The 12,654-nt window shown below is 35.3% G+C and overlaps 1 protein-coding gene across 3 annotated transcripts in view; it reads right to left on the reverse strand.

Moving 5' to 3' along the window:
* The window catches only part of COL11A1 (collagen type XI alpha 1 chain), a gene marked incomplete at both ends in the record, with an annotated part of 144,770 nt that overhangs the window by 31,422 nt on the left and 100,694 nt on the right, over positions 1-12,654 (reverse strand). For all 3 annotated transcript variants that reach the window (XM_080348715.1, XM_080348716.1, XM_080348714.1), the window contains 5 exons: positions 2,881-2,988; positions 3,621-3,674; positions 7,730-7,783; positions 8,799-8,906; positions 9,395-9,502. In XM_080348715.1, coding sequence (XP_080204841.1) covers positions 2,881-2,988; positions 3,621-3,674; positions 7,730-7,783; positions 8,799-8,906; positions 9,395-9,502 — 432 coding nt within the window. The remainder of the gene's footprint in view (positions 1-2,880; positions 2,989-3,620; positions 3,675-7,729; positions 7,784-8,798; positions 8,907-9,394; positions 9,503-12,654) is intronic.

Raw genomic sequence — 12,654 nt, forward strand, 5'->3', positions numbered from 1 at the left:
ATCTCCTGGATCTGGAGTCAATAATATTACACTGATTTACATTACATTAAAACCTAGTTCTAAGTTTCACCTCCTGGGTTCTGCTACTTTCAGAGTATGTTATCAAGCTAACTGGATTGGAAAGCACAGTTTGCCATATTTGCTACAAAGCTGTATAAAAAAGTATGAAGTATAACCTTAGCCAACACTATATCCATTCCTCAGCTGCCCTGTGACTTTGACACAAAATGAACAGTAGAATGACTTGACAAAATTCAGAGATATACCTTTCTAAAAATGATGTATGTCTCTGCTGTGTACTACTGTGAAAACTTGGCTGACCTGTCAGTGCATGATGGTTGTTGTGAAAGCCTGTTTACTATCAGATGCTCAGCATGAAAAAAGCCAGTTTTAGCTCATGTGATGACATAGTGGTTTTTCAATATAATCCTTGCTTATTTATATAAATACTGGACTGTATTCTATTAAAATGGAAGCCCATAGCTGACAATACTATCTTCAGTAACACATTTTGATTACAGCATATGCTGAGTAGTAATACCAGGTTTATGATTACAGTTTTGTTATATCTTTCTTCATATTTACTCCTTCTAACCTTGTAATAGTTCAACAAAATAAACTTGAATTGACTTTACGTTTTTCCTTCACTGTGAAGAGTTTTAAAGAACAATTTTGTGGCTAATTGTTCCGAAGAGTGATTAGAGCAGAAGCCTAGACTTGGACTAGATGACTAGTCTTTAAAGAGCTGACATTCAGAGAGAAGCAGCCCCTTTCAAGTAAACTAGAGCTCCCAGTTGCCAGTAGTCCGCTCGGTTCCACCCCATGAACATAAAAAGACATTTAACTTAAAAAGCTGAATGCCTTATCCATTATGATTCGAGGTCATGATAAATATAATCAGCTCATTTAACTGCCTGCAGAGGTGGTATTTATAAAAGTCTGAAGGCAATTAAACATTTACTTGATATTTCTGTTTTTGAAAAGACTTTCTAAAGCCATTCGGTGAACTCCTATTTCAACATTGAAAAAATCTCACTGGTTTCATTCATCAATATTTCATGCATTCATGGACATGGTATTTTGGGAGTGCTTTCAGTTCTTTTGGGAAGAAGTAATAGAAGTGTTTGTCATTTAATTTTTCAAAATTTAAGTAAAATTGCCATAAATGGACTATAGTAGAACCTAGATAGGCCCATAGAGTTTTTCAGAATTTCTTTACTTTCAACTTCTTCTGTTAAAAATTCCCCTGTTTAAAAAAATACTATCAAAATTAAATAGCAAGGAAATTCAAAATTAAGATAATAACTATTAAAATTACCAATGTTCACTTTTATGAAAATACTTTTTACTTAATATCCAATGTAAATAGTATCAGTAGATACTGATACTGAGGTGTGATACAGTTTCCATGGAATATTATATGTAAGACTGGAATATTATATATTAGACAGAGAAAGTTGTTACTCTCCAACACTTCACAATTACTGTGACAATTGTATTCTTGCATAAAAGAAAATCCTGATTTCTCCATGGTATTTCAATGCCATTAGCAAACATAGGATCTTGGTCCATGAACCAACATATTCTGATTAAAATCTTGATCAGAGAAATAAATTCCTCATTTGAAATATTTGATTTGTGACTCAGCCTAATTGAGCTTCATATTTATGTAGCTTAGTACTCATTAAACTTAATATGTGAAGGTGGACTTTACTGAAAAACATCAGTTGGAACAGTGTCCTAGATCTGAGAAAAATAACAAGGATAATTTTATTTCACTCTTTAAAATAGTAAAATTTAGTGAAAATAAATTTCATTCATAATGAAATCTAGGATTTTTTTTCAGAGTTGCTATTTCTGAAAATAAAAGGTTTTCAATTTCAAAGACAATATGAATCTACACAAGATGTGTTTTGGTGCAGTAATGAACTGTTTATCTTATAAACTTCATTGTAAGTTTTGTAAACTGGACTATGTAATAGAATTTTAAAAATTATAGCTACAGGTTAAGGTTTGGCTTAGTGAAAGACATGAGTCTGTTCATGCATGGTGGATAGAAAAGAGACATACTGGTTAATATATTCAAACACTATTGCTATAATTTTCCATTTTTTAAAGGAGAGTATATATTATTCGTATTACAGCTTAATGCATGGATTAGAAATAGTTTCAAAGTGCTCTGTCCTCTGATGTTAATTACAAGGAAATGAATCAAGGGTCTTAAACATCTTGTTCTTTGTTTTGTTATGTTTATGCAAATTATATTTTTGAAAAAGCAGGATTTTTCAACTGTAATTCTCTGGGTGCAGCAGTGAGAAGCTGACATTTTACTGTATGCTTGCTTTGTGGGTTTTTTTACTCAAAAAATAACAATTTTAAGAAACATGAAATGAGAGGAAGCTGCCAGTGATGGCAGCAGTGTATAAGCATCATGGAGTTCTGCTAATCTTTCAGAACACAAATAGTGTCTGTGGTGGTATCACCGAGAAACACGCTATGTTGCCAAAACCTATTGTGAAAATATGGTTAATGACTAGGACATGTTAAATACACTTCCAGGTTAAATCTTTACTTTAAAATATGTATCTCCAGTTAAAACAAGTGCTCTTGTTAAAACAGAAATTGCTGCACTATATAAATGAATGAATTACTGAATGAAATTCTAAAGCCTATGGTAGCCAGGAGTTCAGTTTCAGAGGATCCTACCAGTCTCCTTCAGCATTAAATCTGCAACTTATGCATGAACTCTATGAATATGGGATCTTTCAGTTCTTACTAACAGATGCTATCATTTCTTTAATAGAAGACAATACTCATTCAGTTTCTGACACAGACGTCGTGTTTCTTACAGGTAGAGGGTAAAATAATAAAGGAATTTACCTGTAAGCCAATAGGCCCTGGAGGGCCAGGGAAGCCTCGAGGACCTTCATCACCTTTTTGCCCAAACATCCCTTGCTGACCTCTTGGGCCTGGCTCCCCATCACCTCCCTGTTTGGAAACAGTGAAAAGCAAAAGTATCACTGGTCTGATAACAATAGAAGAAGCTCCATGGAAATGATTGGAAAACAATTACAAGGGCTCAGAATCACTGCTAATGTCTTTACAAAGGCATGTACACCACCTTGATTGAATCCAATCTGTTATACAAATAGAATCCCAGCAATATGACCTGACTTAATGCAGGTCAAATAATACTGCATGTCTCACAAAATTCTTCCCTGAATACCTCTTTTCTTTCACATCTGCATATACATTCTAGCTGGTATCAGGTGGATTTTAAAGAGATACTCTCTTTTAAATGCATCTGGTACCGAGCTGATTTTACCACTGACTGTCATACAAATCATCAAAGAAGTTCACTGAACGGATAGGCCCCATTCACCATTTACACTAATTCATTTCCAAAAATTCCTTCAAATTATTGCCCTGCTGTAAATCCTCAACAAAATAGCACCTATGCAGGCTTGTTTACAGTAAAGAACTGCATGTAAGAGACAATGATAAAATTGTTAATAGTGATTTGAAATACATTCCTGAGTAAGGAGCATGCAGTTCAAAGAACTTCTGAGTATCAAATGAGTTATGGCAAGATTGGGGTTTGCTCTGAATCAGCTACTTACAGCTATACCAGGGGCACCAACAGGCCCCTGGAGACCTGGTGGACCTGGAGGACCCTGCAACAAACAAACATCCAAAAGGAAAAGTTAGTGATTATGGCATCCGGAATAAGATTAAAGGCAAATACAGAGACAACCCTATTCGCGTGATCAAAGTCTGTTAAGCATTTCTACATTTCTCTATAGAGAATGTAGCATTATTCACAAGTCTTTTCCATTCAGTACAATCATTATTTATCTCTCAAAAACTCAGATTTGCACATCTATTATATATAATACCAGCATTTATTGAAAGCACATTTGTAAAGTTTTAAATAGATTCCCATGCAAACATGAATCAAAATGAAAACTATTTTTTTCACAATTAAAATTACCAGACCTTTCAATGAGATTTGTGCAGAAAAACTCAACCTTTAAGCATCACCTAACAATCTATCTTTAAACAGAACAGTTATCATTTGGATTAGCTTTTAAGAAATTGCAAATGGTTTTTGCAACAGCACAAAGCTTATTTTGACCTTCAGGAGACATGAAAAACTCTAAGTTCTTTTTGAGTCACGTTCTCTTTGATATTAAGTGTCTTTTCAACAGAATGGCAAAATACGTGTCTCTGAAAGGAACTTCTTAATTTTTTCAGTCTCCTTACAGAATAATAACTTTCTAAGCTTATTGCAGAAACAAGTCAGTCATGTAATGGAGATATCTAACAGAGGATGGGAATGCAAGATACTAGTTTATGATGGGGTTAAAATTATGTTGTAGTTTGACTCTGGTTTTTGCACCAGCTAGAGAGACTAGGCTGATAAAGAGTGAAGCTAAGAAAGCATAAAACCTTACACCTGGCAATGCCTGAATTCTAGTCTGCTATTTCAGATGGCAAAGAAGTTGTCTGCAGTTTCTAGGCTGGGAATTCCTATTTAGTGCAGAATAATGCTTGGATTTTAAGACCTTGCAAGGGCTAAAATTAGATTATTCTTCCCTTTATAGGGAGATAAGGAAAAGGGACTTCTTAAGTCTTGTAGTCTATTTCTTTCTTTGGGTTCTATGTATATTTTAGAATAACTTATTTTCTAGGGAGTTTGAAGTGTCAAGCTATGTATTTCTTGTCTTTCATAATTTTCTTTCAATCACATACCTAATGGCAATAGGTGAAACAGAGCTTCTTAGCCTCTATGGTGACATATCTAAATGAAAGGGCTGCTAGGAATATTCCTGTTGGCTGGGACAGTTACCATGAGAAAGGGGATTAGCATGCATGAATTTTATTTTTTTCTTAAATCCGTTCTTCTACACTGATGCTTCTACCTGCTCCTTCATTTTATAGAGCCCAGAACGAGATCTACGCATTTTTCATCTCATTTAAATACTCATTTTTATATAAAGTATGGTTGGAAGGTACTTTGCAATTGATCAATGAGAAGTTATTTGGACACATGGCCAGACTCTGCTCTGGAGAGCAAATGGAGAGAGACTGACCAGAATCATCAGGAGAGGATCTTCAGTTCATAAAGGAGGTATGGTAGCCATGGAGATTTTGAAGCTCAAGAGAAGATGTACACCAACAATAAAATAGTCCTGTCCCTAGCTAGGATATGCCAACATAGTATTTTTTCTTAGGCACAGTATAGCTGGACCACCAAACATAAATCCCTTTAGTTTCAATGGGGAACTGAAGATGTTTCTGGCTCTTCTTAAACAGGAAAGAGGGATCAATTCTTCTTTCCTTGTGGTCCTTGTTGTGATTAGGCACTAAATGCCCACTGAGGCTTTAGTGGGTGTCTAGATATTGTGAATATCTGTTCTATATGTCCTGTGCTATCAGAACTAGGTACTTACTTCCTCTTCAGAATCTTTCAGAGGTGACCAACAAGGCCATTCCTCCCTGCTGCAGTATGCATCTGTCAGCATGTTGAAAGGAAAGCAGATTTGAAACAAACACATTCTGAAATTGTCATGGATGAATGACTTCAATTGAGGGCAAATAGAATTCAGTGCATGTAACTTCAAATGGAACAGCATTCACTTCAACAAAGCAGGCCTGAACACTGAACCCTGTATTTCAGGGAAAACATACTATATTCCCAAATGCCTTAAACCTTGAGACTGAGAGTACAGGATATGTTCTCAAATGATTATGCTGCAGACAATTCATTTGTAAAGCAGGTCTGCTGGAACATGCCCAAATACATTAGTAGTCACTGTGGGAACTGTGGTCACAGTCTAATGCTCAGCATAACTAGCTGTGCTAAAATGATCTGAAATAAAACAGTGCAGCAAGTGTTTTTTCTGAATTTCTCTGATGCAGAAGCATCTCTAATGAAGAGGCACGTCAAAGGGGAAAACAAGGATATGTACGTGATCACATGCAAAGCCCAACGTGAAACTTAACCACAACCTGCTTCATATGCTTCTTCTGCCTTTTCTTTTGAACACCAGATTTTTCTGTGTATACAGGGCCTGCACTGTCATGAACCTCTTTAGGTGGACAAAAAGGAGCTGCATGTATCTCTGCATCCCACAGCTGGTTTACAACTACCACAGCAAATAGGTTAAGATTGATTTTCCGTTAACTGGCAACAAGTCCATCATTTTTAAACTGACTTTTAAAAATGTTTTAATTCGATATATTAATTTTACCAAGTTAACCAAATCGTTCAGCTCAGATTACGCAGAAGTAATTTTAGTATGAAGCAGAATTTGTTTACAACTTGGTTACATGTATATTTCTTGGAAAACTGGAGTTTGTAACAGAAGTATGCTCTCATTCATATGTATAATATCACATTCCTTGTGTTAACAGGGCATTACAAATAGTTTATTACAGCACTTGTGATTTTATATAATGAAGTAAGATGGTAAAAAATATATGGTTTTCTCACATAAATAACTGAAAATGTTATATTTAAAAACAAAAAAGATCACATTTTGTTGCCCCGTTTTTTTTCTAAGAAATTATCATAAAACTGTGATTTGCTTAAATTTTATGCATCCTCCTATAAAACATCATCTGATTATGTGTAAGCCATAAATTTGGTGCAATTTTTAGAAGCAATCTACTTTTATGATGCTGTATAAGTCGTTAATCATAATAAGCACACAGCCTTTTCAAGATAGTAAATATGCTTAGTTATAAATACTCCTATGTTGGGTTCTGAGCTTTGCTAACTGTGAATATTGACAAAATATAATAATAGTAACAATAGTAATAATAATAGTAATAATAGTAATAATAGTAATAATAATAATAATAATAATGATAATAATTATAATCTTTCTGCAATTACTTCTTCATTTTTTCTTAAGCAAATTTATTCAAATAAAATGCCAATTTATCTTGAAATGGAACACAAGTGAAAATAAATATTTTCTGAATTTTTGGGAAAGCAAACAAAACGAAACAGAAAAACATGCTAGTTTTATTCTTTCTAGCTTTAAATTTTACAGTGGAAAAAGCTTGGTTTTATATTTCTAGCCTCAACCAAAAGAGGAAGTGCTTGAACATTAGAAATAATTTTAAAGACAAAAACATTTCAAATTAAATCAGTAGAAGCCTGAATAGGCCTAAGTTCACTAGTGATAATATTTGAAAACTCATATATTTCATCTGAGGTCCTTGCTGTTCTGAAATACTGGAATCAGTTAAGCGTGCTCTCAAAGAATTAGATATTCTTCAAAAATGTTAAAACTATATTAGTAGATTTTCTTGCTGAGACTTCATCTTCTTAATCATTATGGCTAAGAAGCTAAAGCTGGGTATGTTCACACAATGCAGTCAGTCAAGTTAACTTAAACGCAGTAAGAGAATGTATGTATATTCTTGTTATCTCCCAGTTCAAAGATAGAATGTGTGAATTAAAATGATATAGGAAGGGCGCTTAGCAATGTAGTTCACCTGTCTGTATTTTACGGATTCTGTAAGCTCAAGGTATATGAGAAATACTAAATATATGCATGGCTCTGTAAGTACAAAGCTCTAGTATTGCATTAAAACTCAACGTTATTTTGAAGAACTGTGCCTTTGTTTCTGTTCATTGATGTAGCCAGGCTACCTGCATACTTCATGCATGAATACTTTATAACCAATGTAACAGACAAATGATTTTGCTACTCACGTTTTCTCCCTTGTCGCCTTTACTACCTTTCTGGCCTGGTTCACCAATTTCACCCTGTAATTGAAAGCTAAAAGTTAAAATTCTTGTTTAAAATGGTCTCCTTCACACTTAGCTTAAGTCAATATCACAGTACCTTTAAGTGTTCCCTTTTTGACACGATTATTTTGGTTTTTATGCTATGGCTTCAGGTGTGAACGACTAAAGGGGACAATTCTGAATTGATCAATAGTATGTCATCTAAATCTAGATATTGATTGCTATACTGCAAAGGCCTGGCTTTGAAGTATAGTGTAACTGAGCTCTATATAAAGGAAATTATGTTTCTCATGTTGACTTCAATATGAATTTATAATGAAAGCACCCTGATTTACAGACTCATCTAACTGTATTTGACTGAATAACTGTTCCTCATTGTAATGTACAACATTTCAAAATTATTCAAATCACCAGGAAACCATGTCAGAAAAAATGTTTTCTTTACACAGTAATAGAAGGCAATTAAATTAAATCAAAGGAAATACTTTCTGTGGCATAAATAACACTCATGCATCATAAAAACAAACCTCAAAGTATTTACCTTTACCCTGTGCTAACAGAACAGTGCTGGATCATGCAAACATGCAAGATGCACCATGTCCTAAATTCTGCTAGAAGTGAACAGAATACCTCTGCTGCAAGCATATTTTGACACCCTCAACCTATCAACAGTGGTTTCAAATCACTCTACATTACTGAGAACATTTTATCTTACTCATTCAGCAAACCAGGTTTCTAAAATAGGCAAAAATAAATTTTGGCACCATCTGCCTTGATTTATTTTGCTACGCTTTCATCCTTGTTTCTTTGCCAGGATAAATGTTAGTCTACTAGTTCTTGAACACAAATCCCAATGGCATCTGTCCCTCACACATCTCATTATAGAGGGTTTTTTAGTTATTTGCAGGGAGTTTGGGGGAGGTAGAGGTTAGAGTTTCTTCGTCACTGTATTTATTGTGAAGAAAGCTACAACCAGAGAACTGTCCTGACAGATCTTCTCACAGATGCACTAATACCAATTACAATGATTCACCTTGTCACCATCTTCTCCAGGAGAACCACTAGGACCAGCAGGACCAGGAAGTCCTACAGGACCCTGTACTCCATCACGTCCAGCTGGACCTTGAGGACCTTTTTCACCCTGGTTTTGAAGAAAAGGAAGTGATCCACATTACCACAGGAGATTAATGAAGATTTCAGTATAGGGAGTCACATTACCAATATAAAATTAAAAAACAAACAACCCCAAACCCAAAATCAACTGAAAGGAAACTATAAAGGGAAGAGAATGTATCAGAAAATTATACTAACTAGTAATCGAAGCTGATGACAAATAAACTTGTACTCTAATGCAGAGTGGCTGAGTACAAAGTTTTAACAAAAGACTGATTTGACAAACTTTTTTATTATATTCACTCCCGGCTGCGATAATAACAGGTTTAACCCTTCTTGGGCATTAGAGGATACAACAATGAATATTTAACTATTCACCTAATTTTAAATATAAAAGGAGTAGGTCAGGGATTCTGAGGATAAGTTTAATAGACAAAGAGGAGAGTGGGAAAAAGTATCATTCTGGAATGACAAATCTATGCTGTGATGTTTTTATGTGACTCTGTGATTACTTACAGGAGCACCCTTCTCCCCTGCGGGGCCTGGAGGACCCTGAGGTCCAGGACGACCTGGTAGACCAATTGGGCCAGCAGTGCCTGCTGATCCACGTTCCCCTGGTGAACCCTGGAAAGAAATTAAGAAGTATTAGAGAATTCTGCTATTGCTCTGATAGCTGTTGGTGGTTTTCCTGACCTGGGTCAACAGAGAAGATACCTGTTGTTTAGTGAGATAACAGATAGTAGAAGGGGACGCATTCAGCATATGTGTAAGTAAAGAAAAAGGCGAAAAGAACTAAGCTGACGTTCATACTCAACAGTTCTTATTCAATACTATCTTGTTCACAAATACTCCTTCCTGTATTTGTTCATCATAATGAGATTGTGCTTCAGCCTCTTTTCAGGAACTTTTTTCCCTCTGCATTTCCAAAATACATTAACATAGTACTACTCTGATGAAAGAATATTCAACATGCTAAAGCGCAAAACTAGCCCACAACACAACCCAAATTTTTAGTCAAGTTTTGTGCTGTACATTGCTGCGATGATCAGTATGTTTCTGCATTTCAATTCATCTGTGTAAAAATCTATTGAAGTCTAATAACTAATTTGATGTGTCATACAGAGGAGGCTTGGACGTATTATCTTTAGATAATCACAGAAAAAGTTAAGAATCTAATATTACAAATTAAAGAGGAAAAGGTGGTGCTGGATGTGAAAAAAAATCCGGAATCGCATATTCTATAGTATATTTTTATAGAGAATAATAATTTTTACCCAAACATCAATAAATCTCACTTTAAATAAGTCCTGTCATTGTCATTCCTGTATTTCTTTAATTGTCTAAATAAGGTTTTTGTTCTATCTGAAACTACCAAAGCATTCAAAAGTGAAAATTTAGTTTCTACCTTCCCTATCAGTTCTTTCCTTTGAAGCAGTGTAAGGCTTATGGCTGTTCCGTAAAAAGACAACCTTTCTTTTAAATATGTCAATCTGCCACAGAGCCAAGCTCCATAACCTTTCATAATTTGAGCTGTGCCTTTATGGTTTCTGCTGGTTTGAGCTAACTAGAAAAAATAGAGAGAGTTACTAGGTATGTAAAAATCTGCAGTGATCCAAAACCAGAAAGGTACCTAGGGTGGATTAATTTTTCCTGTTTATTTATTGCACTTTCTAAAAATACAGATGGCATCCACTTTTAAGTAGTGCTGAAGAGGAATAAGGAAAGGAAACAAGTTGTTCTGGTACTAAAAAACTAAACTGGTACTAAAAACCTGAAAGGATACAAGGGAACAGATAACACTATAGATTAGAACTTCTACTTAAATAAATGGAATTTCAAATAAAAATGTTATATTTTGGTCTATCCGTATTTGTTTATCATTTAGTCAAAGGCCACAATGTGGAGTACTGATTTTAAATCCTTTCTGCAAGCTGGGTTTATTTCCGAAGAGTGGTCTGTAACAAAAGTCCTCTGTAACTCAGCAAAGAAATGGACACTTGTTTGGAGGTACCTCACAGCAATTAAATGACAGGGAGCAAAATACATTTACATTCAAATTCCTGATATCTCCTTGATCACACAGGCAGATTCTGACCAAGTATTCCTCTATATTTGTGAAATGGATTGATGATATGACAAGGGAAAACATCCTGTGTTTTGATACAGAAGTTAGCTGCCATCTAAACTGCTTCTCCCTGTCTCCCCACCAGAGTCAGCCTGTGCAGAGAGACAGATGCATGGTGCTCTCCTGGGTACACACAGCGCGTGGAGAATGGTGGAGCTTCTTTGTGCTTTTTTGCACCATCACAGGCTGAGAACTCTGACAAGAAATTCAGCTTTGCCAGTCCTGAGGATTCAAGATGCTGCACATCCTTCCCATGTCCTGTAGATAGGGCAGCATGGGAACAAAGACAACAGAGCATTCTGTTCCACCGTATTCTACGTATAAGCTAGTCTTGTGCATTCAAGTCTAATGGGAGAAACCATTCCACTATCAGCACCACAGTTAACAGTTACTTTGTGGACTTGCTGGAAACTGAGAAGCAAAGGGAGCTGTCCTCTCCCTCTAAACATCTGTATTTTCTCATTTTTGCTGCATCTTGTTTTCTGTCTTTTAAATAATTTACTAATTTTGCATCAATAGAGCTCTGTGAAAGGTTTGTTTGCTGTATAATAATATTTCCCCAGCTTTTCAGTTTGACACCTACAAGACAGTTTGTAACACTTTAAAGTTGCTGATAATTTCACTTTTCCAACTAATATATTGGAAGTGGGATGATACATCATAGAATGGATAAGTAATAGGTGGTGTAGCCTGAAGCTCTCAATATCGAGGTTTTTTTTTTTCCATGTTTGAGTAAGATGAAATTTGCTGGCTTTTGGAACAATGGAATGTTAGGGTGCTTTCACCTATGAGGGCCCAATGTTTTGCTTTTATTCATGACATACTTTTCCTGGACTGACCCCGTTGCCATAACTGATACTAATTCCATCATAAGATGCTTTTCCATCCAGGTAACTGTGGCAGAAGAGAATGCTGAATGGTTGCTCCAAATATTTTTAGAAATTATGTCAGTAAGAGCTAATTTTGAATGAGTGTTCAAAAGAGCTATTTGTGCAGGAATCATAGATTACTTTATCCTTCTAGGATTTGCTGTTTGGCTTTTGTTTGTGGTTTTTGTTGTTGTTGGTTGGTTGGTTTGATTTTTTTTTTAAAGTCTGGGTTGATGCCTAAGTTTTAGTCCTACTTCTGTTATTTAAGTTCCTAAGACTTCAGTGAATTCAGCAATAAAAATCAGTTACCCTGCAGGCCATACTACCATGGTCTCTGATCTTGTCAGCTCTCACAAGCTAAACAACTTAAAGTCATTTCATCAGTAGGATGCAAGAATAGAAAGGACAAGAATAAAAACAACTCATAGGTCTTTCCTATATCAAACAGGAGACACTAACAGTGGCCATAATTTCTAGTAGCTCTTTTTACACAGCCAACTTTTCATGTTTATCTTTGCATCATTTTTATTTATTAGATTTCAATTTCACATGAGTTATGAACATGAGGTACATCTCCTGTTTTCAAGGATCCTCTCTTTTTTTTTGTGAGAATGGCCTCTGATCAAAGCAGACCACACTAAATTATAGACAGGATTTTAGGAAGTTGCTTAAGTCTGTTCTCTCTTTCTATGTTTATTATTTTTTTTAGTCACTCTTTCCCACTATGAAACAATGCCCTTATATTGCTAAACTCCTTGTTAACCTGTGGTCTTGCAGTGGTA

Source organism: Nesoenas mayeri (genome assembly GCF_963082525.1).
Source record: "Nesoenas mayeri genome assembly, chromosome: 8".
Classification (NCBI taxonomy): domain Eukaryota; kingdom Metazoa; phylum Chordata; class Aves; order Columbiformes; family Columbidae; genus Nesoenas; species Nesoenas mayeri.